This window comes from Rasamsonia byssochlamydoides, assembly GCF_041956645.1.
Source record: "Rasamsonia byssochlamydoides strain NRRL 3658 unplaced genomic scaffold VTN77scaffold_49, whole genome shotgun sequence".
Classification (NCBI taxonomy): Eukaryota; Fungi; Ascomycota; class Eurotiomycetes; order Eurotiales; family Trichocomaceae; genus Rasamsonia; species Rasamsonia byssochlamydoides.
In genome coordinates, this window is record NW_027192432.1 from 14,176 (window position 1) to 33,008 (window position 18,833).

Sequence of the window (18,833 nt, forward strand, 5' to 3'; positions counted from 1 at the left end):
GCTATTTGGGCATAAAGGGGGGCGCAAAGAACTAAATACTAAAATTTTTTTTTAAAAAAAAACTTCAGAGAGATGAACATACCTACTACTGGGATGATGAATTAATGAGGGATTTATAAAGCATAGATATTTTACTTAACAAATGAGATATTGGGCGTGAAGTTAACACCTTAGTTGTATTTTTGTCAAAATACGAATTTTGGCAGAGTGGTCACTATCGTCTGCTGTAAAGTCCCCGATCATGGGAGGTTTGGCTTGTAAAAAGCCTATCTTTCTGGTCTTCTCACATCTTCCTTGTTCTGTGTACGTACTGTACTAGATAGTTAGCCAGTCGATATGAATGTCTTTAAACTTTGACAGATTTCTTCTCCTCCTGTTTTGACTCTCTTATTCGGCTCTTATTTTTTTTTTACTTCGATTTTTCAAAAACCAGCCTGCTACTTCTATGTCCCGTTCGTAACCCAAAACATGATATTATTTATCTACATGTATGTATATGTACTACAATGTTATATCGATACCTTCACGTGATATGCAGAATTGAAGGAAAGAAAAAAAACGAAAAACCACTGGCAGTTCTGCAGCCTTCAGAGCCTCGCAGCTACCAAGGTTGACTGCCGAAGATTTCCGTATTTGAAGCTGGATCCTGGACGCTGCCATCTGGATTTACCGCGTCTCCCGCTTCCGGAACCAGACAGAGAGTCGAGAAGATTTCTCAGTACTGCCAGCATCAGATGACGTGCCCGACAACCTTGGTGCCGCAGAAATTTTCATCGCATTCTACATACCCATTTCAAATCGAAATTCAATGGCTTGGCTCGAGTAGAGTCCTTGCTAGTGAGGTCTCGCCTGTTTTAGAAGAGTTGGCAAGGCAAGCGACGTTGGCGTAGGATTCTGAGGAGTCAAGTCTGTACATACAGTATCTTCTTCAGCTTGCCTTCTATTTTTGATTCCTACCTAACAATTTTCGGTAGCAGGATAATTCTGAATACGGCAGATTGGACTGCATACAGTACAAGCAATTCTCGCGACCTCGCAAGCAATCGCAATTCCTCGGAATAGCCGCAGACAGCTGCTCTTCGCGGCGATGTGACTTTACCGGATCCAGGAAGCGAGAACGTTACCTATCGCAATGCTTGGCATTATGAATATTTCCTGTCAAGCAGACTTCCGTTCTTCCGCTGTCGCTCCCGGCTGGAATTTCCAAATGCGGAAATCTGAATAGTGCAGTTTGTGGTCACGTGATTATGCACTGTCTACCCTAATAATAGTACAGAGTACTAGGGAGGTAGATGACTGTTCTGGATGAGGTCTCCAGACGGTACCAGATCCACTGCTTCTGCATGTAATTGCCACTCATCGACGGTTCACCTGTCGAAAAAGTTTTCACCCAAACAGCTGACGACTTCCGCATTCGGCATCCCCGAACGGTTCCAGCTCGACGGCAACGCCAAACCATGGAAGACGACTGTAGCGTTCGCAAGAGTTACCAGAGAATCTGCTCTCGTTTTTGGGAAGTTCAGCGTTACATTGGGGTTTGAACTTCAGTCTATAAAATGGCGACTCTGACTCCCCTGCATCGTCCATCCTTTGTTTCCATTCTCCATCACTACATAACTCGTCAGCGTTCGTTCGATATATATAGATAATATACTTAATATCTTTGGGTACGTGTACCTGACACAAGATTGATCCAATTGACTCTAGACTGACTGAAGAAGTCTTTGTCTCCTTCTAAAGGGCAAGCCACTCGTTTCGTTTCCAACTTAGTTCCGTCGCTATCAGCTGGTCTCCTCGACAAGAAACAAAACAAAGCAAAGCATATTAAACTAAATCAATCACAATGCACTTCGCCGCTCCCGCTGTCGCTCTCCTCGCCCTCGCGGCTGGCCCTGTCCACGCCGGTAGCGCTCACAGCTACACCGCGCCGAAGTCCACCGCGCCGTATCCCTCGTCCTCCAAAACGAAGCCGCCGGTCACTAACCCGACTGCTCCTCCGCTGGCCACTGGTTCTCCGGTCAAGAATGGCACCTCGACCATCATCTATACCAACACCACTTGCCCGCACTGCTCCAAGACCACTTTCTATCCAAACCAGACTACTCTGACCACCATCACTGGTCCGGGCGGTGTTCCTACTCCTAGCACTATCGTCATTCCTGGCGGTGCTGGCGGTGCTGGCGGTTCTGGCTCTGGCTCTGGCTCCGGCTCTGGGAACGGTGGTGCTGGTGCTGGCGGTGCTACTCCTCCTCCCCCCAGCGCCTCCTCGACCTTCCTGCCATCCAACCCTGGCTCCAAGCTGGCTTCTCCAGGCGCTACCTACGTCTCTGCCGCCGTGCTCAGCGGTGTTGTTGGCGCGTTCATGCTGCTGGCTTAGACGGCAAACTTTCTTGAACCGAGCTTGTCTGATTGACTCTTGACTCTTTTTTATGTTAGTATGTTGGTTCTAATGTGATGGATGGATTGGATGGATGGATGGGTATTGGTTGGCAATCTATAGATGGAGTTCAGTTCAGTCTTATAGATTGAGTGGGATATTTCTGCTTTTTCTTTTTCTCGATGGAAACTGGGAAGGCAATTCGACGGACAAAAAAGAAAAAAAAAAAGCAACAAAAATATTCATATTGTCTATCGCTTATTTACAACAGTACAGTACCTGTTTGTTTAAGAGATTAATAGCTAATATATAATAGATATTATTACCTTGAGAAAATAAAAAAAATAAAAAAAAGGACGCAGTTATTGTGTCTAATCTGATCTGACCTCATCTCATCTTATATCAGACTGCCTTCCTGTAGCCTTGTAATTAATGTAATTCGATAAATGAACGAATAAATGATAACAACAGTCGTCGTCGCTAAAAGAAAAGAGGAGGGATGGATTTTCTCGATTCTGGTCAATAGTAGTCTACTATTTGCCCCCTTTGCCCGCAGCCCTTGTTATATCTTATGTTATGATGGAGGTTGTTGTTGTTGTTGTCGTTGTCCCCAGTGGAGTTGGCATGCCAGCTGCCAGCAATGAAGCAAAAAAGAAAAAAAAAAGAGACAGAGAGAGAGAGGAGAAAGAAACGCTAAGCTATAAAGAATAGAAGTTAACCATACATATCTAGTGAGGTGAAAGGGAAATTCAATTACGGTTGGTTATCATTATCATCAGGCTTCTAGGATCTGGCGAGTCGTGGCCATGATAATAACAGCTGAGTTGATGTATAGCCATCTTGTATGTATGTACAGTACATTAATTTTTTTTTCTGCAAAGCGTTCAGCAGCATGACACAGAGTTCAAAATTATATATTTTGTGTCTTTCATCTAGATGCTTCGGGTAGTGGGCAGAGCCAAAGAATGCCAACAAACCATCTATATTATATACATGAAAGATAAAATAAATGGACAACTTGGTTATTAGTAAAAAAAAATATCTTGATATCGATAGAAATTCAATGTCTTTTTTTCCCCTAAGAGAGGAGAAAACAAAACCCTATTTCTCCGAGTTCTTATGTACAGTAACTTTATATGGCTATGGCTACTGCTAGGCCTATGGTTCCTAACCTAACCATAAAGTGGTTAACTGCGTTAAATAGAAAATATATTGCATTGCCATTTTTACGAGACAAGCGAATCATAACTAATTCACTCGTCTGGCAAACTCTATACTGCAAACCTTGTTGTCTCTGTCGAAGACTTTTTTTTTTGTCCCGTTCAGCTAAAAAAGAGTGCCATAACATCTGCGTTTTAGCTGTTAACAGGATTTCTTCTGGTTGACAGTCGCCTTGTCCTCTAGATTTAGATAGATACTTTATGTAGATTCCACGTCAGATAACTACATGTATGTACATACATACCTAGATAAACATATTTTCATGGTGGAATTAGATAGAAAGTTAAATTTACCCCATGAGGTCATGCAAACCTCACAGTATAAATAGGTCACCATCACATCACATCAAATGCAACGTTCGTATAGTATGTATAAACTACTGGCATCAGAACATACAATAAGTCAACTCAATATAGCTACCTACTGCTGCTGCTCATCCGGATCGACTGTATTACAGCATTGCTCTACCTTCAAAAAAACTGTATCCTGCCCTGCATTTCTTTCCTTCCTGGGCTGTTTATTTTTTGACTATGGCTCCTGAGGAGGTTTCAGCCGGCGATCAACAACCACAATCCCCATCATCCTCCTCCTCATCCTCCGATTCCAATTCCAATAATAATAGCACTCAGCAGTCTCCCATGGCCTGGTCCGACCAACCCGGGGTGATACAGGGCCGAACGCCTCCATCCGGACGATCCAGATCCCGTTCGCAGCTACGGCAACGCCAACGCCAGCAGCTACGGGCGAGGTCGAGGAAGGCGAAAGCGGAGCGTCCATAGTAATAATAGCCTAACAAGATCTGGCTTCCGGCGACGGATTCATGCTGAATATTCGGGCAAAAATATGATGCAATGGAGTTTTGCCGAAGGTACATGTACATACCGTGAGGATGACGTTCAATCTGTCGAAGATATAGATCATATTGGGAGGCTAACGACTGCTCTATTAAAAGTAAATAAGGAAGATAGAAAAAGAACAGAAACTTAAATCTTTTTATAAGCCAAAAAACCCATATTTGGTAGATTTCTATTATCTTCCTTTGTCGCGGGTAGCTGTGGGCTTCATAGCCAGATCGCTAGCTTCCAAAACGCCGACAGTTGTTGTTGTTCCCAGCAGGGTGAGTGACATACCATGCCATTTAGGTGCCAGCAATGGTTCACAAAAAAGAAAAAAAAAAGGAGGCGCGGGTTTTAAAAAGAAGGAAGTGAATCCTTCACAGTGAAAGGGGAAACGAAACTCAATCACGGTTGGAAATAAGATTTAGTGTAGGTCGTCATCATCAGCAGCAGCAGCAGCTGTAGCTGTATCTGTAGCTGTAGGTTCCTAGGATCTGGTAACTATGGTAAAAAAAAAACTCTTGAGTTGATGGATACGTGATCTTCTTGTATAGGGCAACTGTTGAAAGTGAGAAATGGAATTTTGATCTCCTCTCTCCTCTCTCACCGGCCTAGGAGTCAATACCCATTCTTACAAGGAAGAAAACAGGTAGAGTGAGCGAGGAGGGTTCATTTTACTGGCAAGTCAGATCGATCTACTATATGGAACCACCGGGGTATCAACTATTTGAAAGAAAAAAAAAGAAATTTCAACATTATAATGAAATTAAACATATATAAAAATTTTTCTCCTTCCTAAACAGCTTTTAAACATCTAATGTTTATCAAAAAAAAATAACGTTTATTTTTTTTTAAAAAAAAAACCAACCACTAGAATCCCACGTTTCTCTATAGAATTTAATACTTCTCCATGGATTCTATCTAATTTTGTGGTGGAGAGATAACTATAAAGGTCATAATTTTGGAGAAGAAAAAAAAACTGTTCTTCTAGATTCTAATATTCAAATTCTCACATTTTCTGGTGGCCAACTGTTAGATAACTTAGTATTAGTTTATTATTTTAAACGTTTGCTATGGTAAAATAGTTGAAAAGCCATGATAAATGCTGATCAACCGTTTTTCTTTTCTTTTCTTTTTTTTTTCTTTTTTTCCTTTTTTTTTTTAAAAAAAAGCCCCCCCCTCTGGTGGTCCCATATGGTATCTATCTATCTACGGATTCCAAGGCCAAGCTGCCTGCCTGCCTGCCTGCCTGCCTGGGTGGGTATGTAGAGTAAGCTTTCATCAATCAATCTATCCAGGTACATTACGCTGCTGTCATTAATTGGCTATATGGACTCGAATTCAGAAAGAAAGAAAGAGAACTCGGGACAAACAAAGCTATGTAGTTCCAGTTCTGGTTGACATGCATGTATGTAATTCACCATTCTTAGACGGATTTTCTTCTTTTATACTGTACCACATTGTACAGTACCTGTATCATGTCATGGTCATGTATGGCCCAAGGCAAGAAGATACAGATATCTGTCTGTTTATTCTATATGCATCACTCATCAGCTCATCACTCCATTCGTTCATCTAGATATCTATGGATTACCACGGTACCAGCCGACATAGTGTATAACTAGCCATGATGATAGTTACACTGATTTTTTTTTCTTTGGGGACTGTAAGAACCAAATCAAACCAAACAAAACAAAACAGAAAGCAATATGGAACGCCATCAATGCAATAAGAGTAAGTGCAGTACATCAAAGAAGAAGAAGCATTGACAGGGAATAATGATGGAGACCAGCCATGGAAACAAAAATACAACACTTGTAAGGAATGTATCAAGAAAGGGAGTCCAAGAATGGAAACTAGCATGCTAACCAGGAACTGCTACGCAGTCAAAATCCAATTCCTCCACTCACACGCACATCCGCCCGTCCCGCCATCAATCCCCGACTCAGAATCGCTATCCGCCTCGCCCAGGTCATCAAAAATCCCCGGAGCAGGGTTGACGAGCTGCCCCCCGAACCCGCGGTCCTCCAGCTCCAGCTTCTTCTCGCTCGGAATGATGTGCTCGTTCGCGTCCATCCCGTAGCAGTACACCATCTTCTTGGACGCGTCGCCGCCGTGGCGATCGAGTTTGATGGACGCTGGGTACGGGAAGGAGCCTGGTTGGATGAAGTCGTTTGCAGAGGAGCTCGTTGCGTTGTTCGCTGTCCCTGTCGCTGTCGCTGTTGGTAGGGCAGATGATGTCGGGGTACCACTGCTCAGCAATGTCATCCCAGATACATTGGATGGTTGCGTCCAGATCTGCACCAGAAAGCGCGTCTGCGCCCAGGTACATCGTACTTCTGCCTCGTCCTTCGGAGAGCCCCCGTTCTGGTCAGCGGAGACGTCGTCCGTTCCGCTGTTGTTCAGCGGGGCCGTCGATTTGAGAAAGATCGATTTATCGAAATATGTGTAGAACCCGTAGTGCTCGGTTGGCAGGCCGCGGTTGTAGAGACGCACAGGCTGGGAGACAGGCAGCGGATAGAGCGTCGCAGCTGCAGCCGTCCCGTCAGATGCTAGGCTTGGATCAGGGATAATAGATGTCACATTGGGAAAGCTGGTTTCATTATCGCGTTTGAGAAGCCGGTAAGCAGGAGCTTCATCGGGAGATAGTACGGTGATATAGAAGGGCGTCTCTTCCCCGGCAAATGGAATGGTATTGTTGTCAGTCGTGTTCCCCAGGAATGTCTGATCAGCGATACTGGGAGGTGAAGGGGAAGGATTAAAAAGATCGTCCGTAAAAGGATCCCTTGCCCGCAGTACCTGTCCTGCCGTCATGCCAGCCGAACGTTTCCTTGTCCTCAAGCTCGACGCAATCGTCGTGCTGTTTGGATATGTGCCATTCCGGAACCGGATCTGAATCCTGAAGTTTGGCTGGTTCGCAGCGTAGGGCAAGTTCGCCGCTTGCTGTTCCTTTGGCAGCGCACAGCTCCACAGGGTCGACGGCTGAATACAGCCATTGTTTTCCACTTGAACTTCCGGTCCGGCGATGGTCATAATCCCCGTTGGCATCGGTGGATATCCCGTCAAATTCAACCACTGCGACTGCACCGGCGTCGCATCACCTTTTCTGGTAAGGGTTGTTGCCAGGACTATCGCGACCACAATTATGGCAAGACAGAGGCTGCTAATAGCCAGATACCATCGTCTTCTTATTCGCCCCTCGCGACCAGGTCGCCCAAAGCATCCTTTATTGCTAAAGGGCCCCCTACCACGCCAGAGACCTCCGATCTTTCTGCCAACGGCATCCTCCTTTTCTAGCCTTCGTCGCCGATTCTCGATTTTATCTCGTGCCGTCACAGGATGTGTTATGTCAGCTCTGGTGATCGGGACGGGCGCCGGACGTGGAGGAAGATCAAAAGTATGGTGGATGGACACAGAATGCTGCATCTGCGACATGGGAATCGACCCTCTGCTCATGGCCTGCTGCATTGCCGGGGATTCGGGCCCTGGAGAGTGTGGCTGTGGCTGTACTGCATAATCCGAGAGTAAAACTGCTCTATACCGGGGTACGGGTCTAGAAGCCGAGTATGGAGGGGGTTCAGGCGTGGAAACATCGCGTTCTTGCTGTGGAGTCGGCACAGCAGGTGCGTTTGACTCTTCCACGGCCGAACCTGAATTCTCAGTCTGAGTAGCATGTACAGGACTTTCCGTTGCCCGAGTTGCAGCAGTCACAGTCGGCCTAGGAGACTCTCTGGTATTAGGCACCGCAGCTGATTCAGCGACGCTTTGTGATTCCGGCTCCGCCTCAGCAGTTGATTCCGTTGCAACATCTGGAACAGATCTCGCTGTATCCTGAAAGAACGGATTATTGGGATTGACCGTATCTGATCCAGAGTTAGGATCTGCCACCAGGGCCAACCCTTTCTCGTCATGGCCATTTTCGTTCTCCATTAGCCCCTTCTCACTGCGATCAGCTATATTCTGCTGGGAGCCAGAGCGAATGCGACTGGCAGGGGTCATTGAGCAAACATGGTTAATACATTCGAAATAAGGCTCTTTGCTAAATAAATCGTGTGCACAAGCCTGATAATATTCAGCGGCCGAACCATGGAGCTCGTAATTTGGAACGACCACGTTCGGCGTTTCGAAGAAATTCCCAGACGTGCTATTTTGAGTTTCAGGATTGACGACAGCACGTTGTCCAGGGTCTGGCCATGACACTACCTCGGTCTGTTTGGTGCCGGTGCTTGCGGGCGTATCGGGAGAGAAATGAGATATCTCTTTGTCTTCCCACCACTTCTCGCTCGATTCCTTGGATGCTGCAGAGAGTGGAGGGACTGGTGGACGTTCGGTGCTGACAGGGGTTTTTCGGCTGGCGACTGTATTAGAACGACTTAGCAAGGGCGACAAGAGATACGTCCACCATCCTTGCGATTGATGCCTGTTAGCATCTGTGTTGACGCTCAGACGGTGGGCAATTTGCCTCTTGCTCTCGTTCGAGTATGATTGCCCTCGCACAGCTGATCTTGGGGTTTCGTCCTCATCAAAGACCGTGACTGTATCAGTCGAGAACGAACGTTGTTTTCGTGTCGAAGGAATCTCTTGTTTAGAAAACACCTGATCTACGCCGTCGCCTTTCACAAACGAATGGAATGCTGGAATGGCAGGGACAGGTGGAACGTCCTGTTCCGAATCCTTGGGACCAAAATGAGGCGTCGGTTGAGAGTATACGCTGGATGCTGCGCGCGGTTGACGAGGTTCTGTGTTATCAAACGTCCATGGCGCATTCTCTCTCGCCGGGGTTATTACTATGGAAGGCGTGACTGGTGTAGCCAGTTCTCGCGAAGTGGAATTGTCCATCATCTCCTTCCGGTGCAAGGTTTCATCATATGGAACTGTGAGCCCGATGACAATAGGCCCATCGGAAGGGGATAGCTCATACTTGTCGGGAGATGCATGTTGCAATGGCGGAGGCGGTGGGCTGACATGTTCCACAGAACTTTGTAGTCTGACCTGGTCGACAGGCTCATCTATCAACTCTTCGTATCCGTGGCCGGTCTTCTTCCGCAGAGCACGTTTGATCTTCTCCGCCGATCTCTCCTTCTCACGAGCCTTGGCCAGTGACTTTAAGTCATTGAGATCCACGAAAGCAGGCGCGGCTGCGTCGGTTTTCTTCTTGTCCTCATTTCGAGAGAAGTTCGTCACCACGTGAAGATTAGCAGGACGGTCTCTCTTCTTCATGATAGCACTTCGTCTTGAATTCGCTTTCCCCTGCTTGCCACCAGTGGATTTGCGTGCCTCGTGTCTGGCTTGTGAGAGATCTGCATACAATACTCGGTCGAATTCATCCTGGTCATTGGATTGGACGGATGCCATGTGCTTGGACGGGGCACCAAGTCGGGGTGCTTGACTGTCAGAGGTTGTGCTTCCCAGGCTGCTTGCTTCGGATGAGCACGTTGGACTTTCGACTTCATCGGTTATCGGTGAAGAGAAGGGAAATTTAGGAGCCTCTGGGGGCCGAAGGCTGGCAATTTGAGTGTTTATGGTCAGGTTCATCTATGTAAGAGTCGAGGAAGTCTGCTTTCAAAGGTCTGTTAGCTTAGTTGATCGTCTTCACGGTAGGCAATGTTACCATATGCAGCTCTAAGCGCTGAAATTGAAAATGTATTGCTCGTTGGAGGTGCAAGTTGGTTAGGTGGAGATATATATCATTGAACAAACATAAAATAATTTGGACGTAGCAGGAGAAGAGTCTTGAGAAGTGAACAATGAGATTAGTAGTGACTGACTAGACAATAGCAAAGAGTAAACAATAGAACAAAGACACAAAGCAATAAGGAGATCCTTATTGACAACAGCACAAAAGATGACTCAGCCAAAAGACAGCATTCACACAAAAATGTCAAAGATGAAGGAACAGCAGAAGGAGAAAACAAGCAGAAGGTGTGCAGGATGCGGACGATTCTGCAGCGCCCATTGCACACGAATCCCACTGCGTCTGCAAATCCCTGTCCGAAACATTTTTAGATCTGAGATGAGACATCATCTTATCCTGTCTGACATCGTGCTCCAAGAAGATTCATCATCAAAGTCTCCGATTGGAGCTCGATCGAGCTCTACTGCAAGCTGGCCGCCAGGCTAGACCTGGGCCATCTTCGAACTGGTGCAAACCATCGTGGACCGTGACCTCCTCTACGGAGGTTTCATCGCGTCCGTGTTGACGAGTGATCGCGTCAGGATATTGGCTGGCATTAACAAGTTTGATGATGTGTAGCCGCCAGTCCTCGGCTGCGATGTTGTTTGGATGAAAGAGCTGCGTGGATAGATGTTGATAGCGGATGGTGGGCAGTTAGTCTCTGCCAATCACCACGCGCTGGCCGCGACCAGGGACGCGACGCTAGACAGATACAGCCTGCCAGCGCTTAACTGCTGGATGCTGTGTGGCTATCATTTATAGATACAGTACGCAGACACAAGTGTCTAGATCCTTCAGATCGTGAGCTGATGCATGTGGAGGCATACCCAGAGATGGCAGATCTCAGAGTCCGGAGCTAAGGAAGGGCAACGATTGTACCTGGCCAATTTCTACAAGTCAAAAGTCTACTAGTCCATTATAGATTCTTTTCATCAAGCATTGAAGAGTCCGTAAATTAACCATCGTAACCGACGTCCTCAACATGACAAGCAGTTTTCAGAGAAACTCAGAGACCGCCAAAACAAGCCGGGTTCCGACCACGAACCAGCAGACCAGCCAATGACACGTACATGATAGATGATGACTTGTAATAAGCACAAACCGTGAGGATATCGAATCGCAAATGACACGCCGAGCCCATGTGAATTTTTCTTTTTGTACAGCCAGTAAGAAGCGCTCAACTCCTTAATCAACAGGGGGGAAACAGAAAGCACCCCCCCCCCCCCCCCCCTAACCGAGCCCGAAATCAGAAAAACAAAGTATAAATATGTGGAGGTTACTCGATTCCACTTGGGAACTGAGCTAGTGTCCGCCTGACGTGACACATAGTATGGTGCTCGTCATGGCTGAAAACACAACAAGATTTGAGACTAGAAGGAGGCGAAGTGTTGGGATAGCAACATATGCCTGGACAAGAGAGTCCCAACACCAGGATATGCAAACAAAAGGCACGGTTCAATGCCAGAGACGAACGAGAAACAGTATACAAAGCCTCCTCCATGAAGTATCAACGTCCGGGACAAGAGGATCAACCCCGTCAGTGGTTGCGAAAAACTGCACAGAGAAACCAGCGATTACATCGCTCAGGATAGGTTATCGATAGTACTACCGCCGATCTTCGGTATACTGCACCCCTTGCATGGGGGCCACTGAGCCGTTGATGAGAGGTGGCAGTGTGCGTGCCTGGTCCTGAGGCATTGTTGATCCTGAGGCGTAACTGGGGTACACGGGCGCTTGGGACTGCCCGTTCGTCTGCGCAGGCGGTCCCGCAGTCGGATGAGCATCAAAAGGTCGGTGCTGCCCGTTCGACTGTTGCTGCTGCTGCTGTTGTTGCTGCTGCTGACTGAGCTGAGCCCGGAGTTCCTCCACCTCAGTTCGCAAGACGGCATTGTCCCGGCGAACTTGGTTGAGCGTCTTCTCCAGTTGGCCGATATAATCGATTGCTAGTGACGACAAGGTTAGAATTGATGGATTTACCACCGACGGAAGCTCAAAACATACCTCGCGTTAACGTCTCCCATTTACTGGACTTGTTATTCTGACTCTGTGGAAGCCGCATTCGCAACATCTCGAAGCAGTCCTTCATTTCGCTACGACGCTTTCTCTCGGCCAGTTTATGCGTGATCCGAAGCTCTGGAGTCCGGCTGTAGGGGGTGCTACTAGAATGGGATTCGGAATCTCCCATCAGACCGCGCACTTGCTTATGCTGCAGGGAGTGGTGGTGCACATTCTGCGGCAGTTCTGTGACAGTCGGTCAGTCAGTCTATCGGTTTTACGATGTAGAGCGGGCATAAGAGAAAGTACCATGCTGGCCCCGAGGGAGGCGCGAATCCGTTGAGAAGATGCTGCTATTGAGAGATTCTGCAACGCTCCCCTTACGGGAAAACGGACCCGACGACTGGTTGGTCTTCTCGTTGGAGGAAGCTGAACTGCCTCGAGCAACATCAGGGTCTGGAAAGGCGTATGCCAGACCTGCCGTTGGGGCTTCGGCATTGTAAATCTCCGAACGAGGATTCGATGAGATCGCAGGGGCCGTGCGACCAGGGGCAAAGGGTCGGTGCTCGCCCGTCCGGGGACCTAGCGGAGAAAGAGGCTGGCCAGAGTAGCGGGGCCCTCGGTACGTGTTTGACTGACTGAAATCGGATGAGATGCCGCGTTCCCTTTGCAGTCCGGAAACAATCGAGGACTGTGACGCGTTGGTGCTGTGATAAGGGGAGGCAGGATTGATGGCCAAGGAGCTTATGCCTTGATTCATCCGGCTGTCTACGCTGCTGCGGCGAGACTCGGGAAGTTCGACGATGCTGCCTCGCTGGGAGGGAGCATCGAAATTCTGATTGATCGAGGGAAGTGTCGAGGGAGGCTGCGTAGCGGCAAAACCAGGGGACGGATGAGCGCCGGCTGAGGAAGGGGTATTGGATTGGTCGTTGGAGAAGGGCGACCGCTCAGATACACCAGAATGACGGTTCGGGGAGGTTTGCGAGGACGTAATAAATGACAAGGAATTGTAGTTACCCGTTCCATTCGTTGTGGTCGAGTACGTAGACGATCCTGCCGGGTCAGTATAGGCGGTGTTAGACGGCCGTACGGGAGACACACTTGCACTCTGAGGCATTGACCAATTGCCCGAGTCCCGCTCGAGCGTATTCAGAGATGAGCTCGCAGGTGATTTCTCCGCCGGAGGAATGCTCACACCGCCCATGTTGGCGGTGAGTGTCGAAATCGAAGGCAAAGTCTGGGTCGTCGCGACAGGAGCAGACTGAGGACCGGGTTTGGAGTCCTCCCACGGACGGTGGGCGACCGAAGATTCCATCTTCAAGACAGGAGACGACTGGCGCGCTGTGACGGTTGAAAGATAGTAGTCAATCTTCAAACAGTTATCTCCTCGGTCAGAAATTATTTCATGTTCGAGGCCCGTAATCCTTCCCAGATTTCAGGGACTCTTGACGGCGGGGAATGAGACGATTAGGAACGCAATCGAGCTCTGGATATATGTCCCAGGATGTCCCAAACGTAAATTTCCGTTTTCTTATGCCTTGACTCCTCCCTGGAGGAGTGCCAACAACACAACGCAAGCGGGAGTATCGATCCAACGCGAAGGTCTAGCCAAGTCGTCCCGACGATATAACGAAGCGCCAAGTCGTCCCGACGATATAACGAAGCGCCAAGTCGACTCGATTTTTCTTAGGAAAACAAATTACTGTTTGGGGAAGTTGCCTGATTCGAGCGTGTGCCCTCAGACGGCCGCGGAAGCCATGAAATTCAGCGAGGCTAGGGGGTTGGAGATCGTGGGTAGGAAGTACGGGTCGGGTCAAACAAGGAGGCAGAAGAGAAGGTCTCAAGGTTCTAGTTTGGTTGGATTGTTAGCAGGCGTGATTTGCAAGAAGCGCAGGAATTGACAACTAGAACATAATTATTCCTGCCATCACCTAGGAAAGCCGTCGCACCGCAGCAGTTCGCAGCGTACCTTTTCTTCGCACCCTGCACGCAACGAACCCGGGGGAGCGATGGCGGTGGCTTAGCGGCAATTGGGGCTTTGATCTGGTGAGAAAAAGCGAGAAATGGTTTCAGAGAGAGTTCATCTGGGTAGGTAGTAGGCAACTGGAGAGAAATGTCGAGCGCGATGGCTGAGCGCCTGGGGAGGCTGGCGGGCAGGTCTGAAGGGAGAGCAGGAAGTACACTTCCAGGGTCGGAGCGGAGGCGGAGGGCCAGCAGCCAGCGCGAGCTACTGCCAAAATAATCCGGAGCCAAGAGCTGTCAACGGAGGGTCTCAAGAGAGTGGAGCGTGGTTCTTATTTATGGAAGGGCATCCAGGAAGAGAGAGTGTGGACGAGGGTGATAATCAATAGTCAGGTCAATAATAGAGTAGGTCGCTGGGGTCAGTCGGCGGCGGCAAGCGAGCATCGATCGAGGACAGCGCAGAAAGGGTGAACAACAGCAGGCAGTCTGCAACCCCCCACAAAGTTAACCACCATGGCACCACCAGCGTCTCCGGCCGGTTACTCGTCCCCAATATTGGCTCGTCGATGGCATGCTCTGTACTTTATTATTTGCTACGATTAAATCTAGATCTCTCCCTCCCTCTCTTTCTCCATTGGCTTGCGAAGCCACGTTGGACGTATATACAGTACAATCAGAACAGGTCACTGTGACAGATCTCTCCCTCGTCATCGTTCAGTGATACTATCAATTTATCTGATGATCTATTGACTCGTGGCCATGACAGTTACTATTCTCTTGATCCCTGCCTGACCGATTAATCTCCCCGCCAAGGACGTCCTCTACACGGAAAAAGCCGACAGGTGGGATAGTCAGTTGGCCAGAGCTGACTGTCAGCACTTCGGATGACACAGCTAGGCGACTGTGGAATGGCCAAGCAACGGAGTGATGTGCACTACTGCGCGCAAATCCTCCCCGGTTGGCAGAAAACCACGAGGTTCGTTCTGGGGGGAAGGATTGCGGGCCCGGAAGAGGCGTGATGCCGGGTCCAGTGGTCCACTGGCTTGACGGAATTGCACATTCCACAGGACGCGCCTAGCGTTCACTACGGAGTACGGAGTAAAGGGATTTTTATTTTGGCCCCAGTAAAATATTAAGCAACTGCAGTCGAAAGCAGGTGGCCGCAGACACAGAGCTACGGGCCGTTCATGGTAGAACTTTTGACTAACCTATCACATCGACCTACCTGCCTCAAGTAACTGCCCTGCAGATCTACTCCGTACGGAGTACGGATACCCTGTGCAGAATCGATGTTCTGATGTCAGTACGGACTACGGAGTCTCCGTAACTGAGAATGACAAATTCATGGTAGTTTAATAGAGCAGTCTGGTCCGGCGTTGCAAGCTGCAACAGAATAGCGCCTGCAGGAAAGGCGCCAATCGCTCGCCAGCCACCTCGAGTGAGTCGAGTCGTCTTGTCGTGTCTCATCTTTCGACCCAAGGGGGAGAGGGGGCATCAGAAAGGCGTCTTGTTGGGTAACGTGGATTGCCCAAACGGGGGATCAGATCGGTGGCCAAACGCAGGGAACGTCCATTAGCGAGAAAAAAACGATGGCATGGACTGGAGAGAGCCGACTCGAGACACGAAAAAGGAAGTGGGCCCAACCGCCACTCGCTCGAAAATTGTGTAGACTGCTCCAGAAAAGGTCAAACCCCGACAGGGCTGCAAATGAGATGGTGTTGTGCTCAGTCATCCTCGCGCGGCTGCTGGAACGCACTACTGGAGAAGTCCCATGGCTCGATGAAGAATCTCGGCATCGGGCAGGGAAAAGGCACAGCCGACAAAGGGACTGTCTGGCGGAACTGGGGAGACAATACCCTGGCATATCTGTCCATCGATCGCATAGTCGCATCCAATGCAGGCAGATCCGATTGTCTTATTACTCCCGACTGTCCCATTCTTATCAAATCTCACTGCCTGATGCTACTGTCGATTCTGCACGGTACATCATCGTAGCACGGACCAGTTGGCGACGGAATTAGAAATTCTAATCGTGATTGTTTCCATCATAGGCGTAGCTGCCCAGCGCTGGCGCCCAGCCAGCGTCAGCAGAATTCAGAGTTCAGACCTCGAAGTCAAAGTCTAAGACACGCGGAGGCACAGCTTGCAGGATCTGAGTGCCACAATTCTTTCACGTGGCAACGCTGAGAGATCGTCTCCAGGGGGGTAGAAGGTAACTCCACCGAGTTCCCTGGACTTCCCTCCTTGCAGAGGACTGACCTTGGCATGGCCAGCAGTTGCAGGAAGCGGCAAGCCCAGCCTCTCCTTCGCATGGCGGGTGCCAACTGCCACCTGGCATCCCACGCTCCTTGCTCGACGACACGCCAGAGGAATGACATCCCAGCCAGTCAGTGGAATTTCCTGCTGACACGATAGTAATAAACACGCCGCTTGCGGTTGCGGAAGCGGAATTGATTTCACTGACCCACCGGATCCCCAAAATTGGGTGCAACTGTAACCTATCATCCTATGGATTGTCGCGACACATGGCGACCGCGCAGATCACGCCCACTAGTCAGGCAGCGGAGGGGATTTGCCGTTCCCTGGTGAAACTTCAAACCAGGGAAAAGAGAACTGGAGCAGTGGAGAATAGGACCTTTGACCTGCCTTGCAGGATTGACTCTGGAGTCTGGACGGAGGAGGGCGGGTGCCACAATCAAGCGAAAAGCCGTGGCAGATGACGGACACGAACTGGAGGGATCTGATCAGTCGCACAGATCACATCAATGAAATGTGAGGTCGACATCTCCTTGGCAATGCTGTACTGTACGAATATTATGATGGAGCACCAGACGCCACCTGCTGACCGCCTACGCAGATAGGTATATCGCAGGGATGATGGATGGCTAGCAAGAAGCCAAGAGCAGGTACCTAAAAGTAGATACCTGTCTATCTAATTGGTGGTAGACCGTAGGGCCAGGGCTCTTATTGCGGAGAAGGTCAGATCGACATGACATTATCGTTCGTCCTTGACAGGTGGATGTCTGACTGCAGATGATGATAGATAGATAGATAGATTTGAGGACATGCATCCCCGGATATCATATTCCTATCCTACTACTGTACGTAAGGGAACCAAAAATCTGTATCTATCCAACTCTTCGGTGTGTAAAGATCAAGAATAATATCATGCGTGCCAAGAGGCATACATACGGAGGACATGCATTCCTTTCTTTTTTTCGACAGCTATTTTTTTTTCTCACACGATACAAAGTCCTCCATAGATACCGCCATCTTATTAGTGGTCTTGGCTTCAATTCAACTCAGTTCAGTTCTCCAGTCAACAACACAACACTCCGCGGTCTTTGCAGGCAGCAGCAGTTCAGACTGCATGGTGTGTAACGTTACTCCAGAGGGCGATCAATGTTGTTCCCAGTAGTTACGTAGGTAGTTGTATCCCCATGAAGGAATTGTTGTAAAACAGTGGCTTTTTCCATGAAAGTTGAACAGATGTAGTTCGTGGATCTATCTCTGCGCACATGCTCATCTCGTCTCGGTGAGATAGATATCCATCCGCAGTCGGAGCCCCCGAGGACCCCGACTCGGTGAGTTAAGAAAGAAAAAAAAGAGTACGGAGTCGGAGTCTCCGTACGGAGTACTCCGTGAGTCTGTACAGCAGACGGGAGACAGGAGACGGGAGCAGGGAGCGGGCTGCATACTGTACTCCGTACTGTACTCTGTATGTACATACATAGACTCTTCTAGGCAGACACATTACATGATTTACATCTGTATGGTAAATCGAAACGTGCGTTGATATCAGATCAGATTTGTTTCGATGCACTGATAGATCTGCAAAACATCCATCGGACGCAAATATCCAATATTAATGGATGGATGGATGGAGGGATTCCCCTGCTTCTCTTCCCCCGCTTCGTTTCGCTTCCATTCCATTTCGTTCCTTTCCACGTGAGGTGAGTCGATGATCACGTTCATGCCTCCCTCGTCACGACTAATCAGTCAATCTACGTATATCGTATGATTGATTACTGTCGTGGCAGCTTGAAAGCTCTGTACATTATTATTACATATTCGTTCGTAACCATAACCATAACGGCATAACCACGACCATGACCACGAGTCCACGACCACATTAAATTGACCAGATGCGGCACACACGTGTGGCACTGCACGGAGATTAAATTGGAGCCAGCTGCCCATGCCACATGGCAAGTACAGACTCGATATTAATTAATATGATGATGGAAGGTGACGTAGCAATAAGCAAGCCAGTGAGTGCTACGATCTAGTATCTGCCAGCCTGTAGTGCACTAATTACTGTCTCTGTTAAATGAAGAAGTGGAGTTCGCACGCGTAGGTAATTAAATCAATTAATTATCTACGACTTACCTAGGTAGGTAGGTAGTAACAGCTTCAGTAATTATTACCTAACTTAGTCGATTATTTCTGACCGGGATATCCATGCTCACTCACTCGACCTGGAGCATCGCTCACTCATCCAATTTCACCCAGGTCGGTTAGGTTAGGTAATTAAGTGCACGGGACGACTGAGATAATAATAACGGAGTACTCCGTACGCAGAAGAAGCAGGTGATACCGAGGGAAAGAAAGGGGGGGAAACTTAAGAAGAAAAAAAAGTACCTAGGTACCTAGGTAGGTAGGTAAGAAAGGAAAACCTTAGAACCTTTTGACTAGCCTAGCTAAATTAGCCTAGGTAGGTAGCTTGCCACATGGCAAGTCACCACGCAGTCAATCACCACGCGGCGGG

At 48.5% G+C, this 18,833-nt stretch overlaps 4 protein-coding genes across 4 annotated transcripts; 2 read left to right on the forward strand and 2 right to left on the reverse strand.

Moving 5' to 3' along the window:
- Nucleotides 1-1,843: 1,843 nt before the first annotated feature.
- VTN77DRAFT_6307 (uncharacterized protein) lies at nucleotides 1,844-2,377 on the forward strand (the record flags this gene model as incomplete). The annotated part of the gene is made up of 1 exon (XM_069422571.1): nucleotides 1,844-2,377. The coding sequence occupies one exon, from the start codon at nucleotides 1,844-1,846 to the stop codon at nucleotides 2,375-2,377; it is 534 nt and encodes a 177-aa protein (XP_069276120.1).
- A 3,935-nt stretch (nucleotides 2,378-6,312) lies between these two features.
- Nucleotides 6,313-9,969, reverse strand: VTN77DRAFT_6308 (uncharacterized protein; the record flags this gene model as incomplete). The annotated part of the gene is made up of 1 exon (XM_069422572.1): nucleotides 6,313-9,969. The coding sequence occupies one exon, from the start codon at nucleotides 9,967-9,969 to the stop codon at nucleotides 6,313-6,315; it is 3,657 nt and encodes a 1,218-aa protein (XP_069276121.1).
- Nucleotides 9,970-11,713: 1,744 nt separating this feature from the next.
- VTN77DRAFT_6309 (uncharacterized protein) lies at nucleotides 11,714-13,418 on the reverse strand (the record flags this gene model as incomplete). Its single annotated transcript, XM_069422573.1, has 4 exons — nucleotides 11,714-12,051; nucleotides 12,110-12,349; nucleotides 12,413-13,156; nucleotides 13,205-13,418. The coding sequence occupies 4 exons, from the start codon at nucleotides 13,416-13,418 to the stop codon at nucleotides 11,714-11,716; spliced, it is 1,536 nt and encodes a 511-aa protein (XP_069276122.1).
- A 2,354-nt stretch (nucleotides 13,419-15,772) lies between these two features.
- On the forward strand, nucleotides 15,773-16,190 carry VTN77DRAFT_6310 (uncharacterized protein; the record flags this gene model as incomplete). Its single annotated transcript, XM_069422575.1, has 2 exons — nucleotides 15,773-16,046; nucleotides 16,117-16,190. The coding sequence occupies 2 exons, from the start codon at nucleotides 15,773-15,775 to the stop codon at nucleotides 16,188-16,190; spliced, it is 348 nt and encodes a 115-aa protein (XP_069276123.1).
- Nucleotides 16,191-18,833: the final 2,643 nt, after the last annotated feature.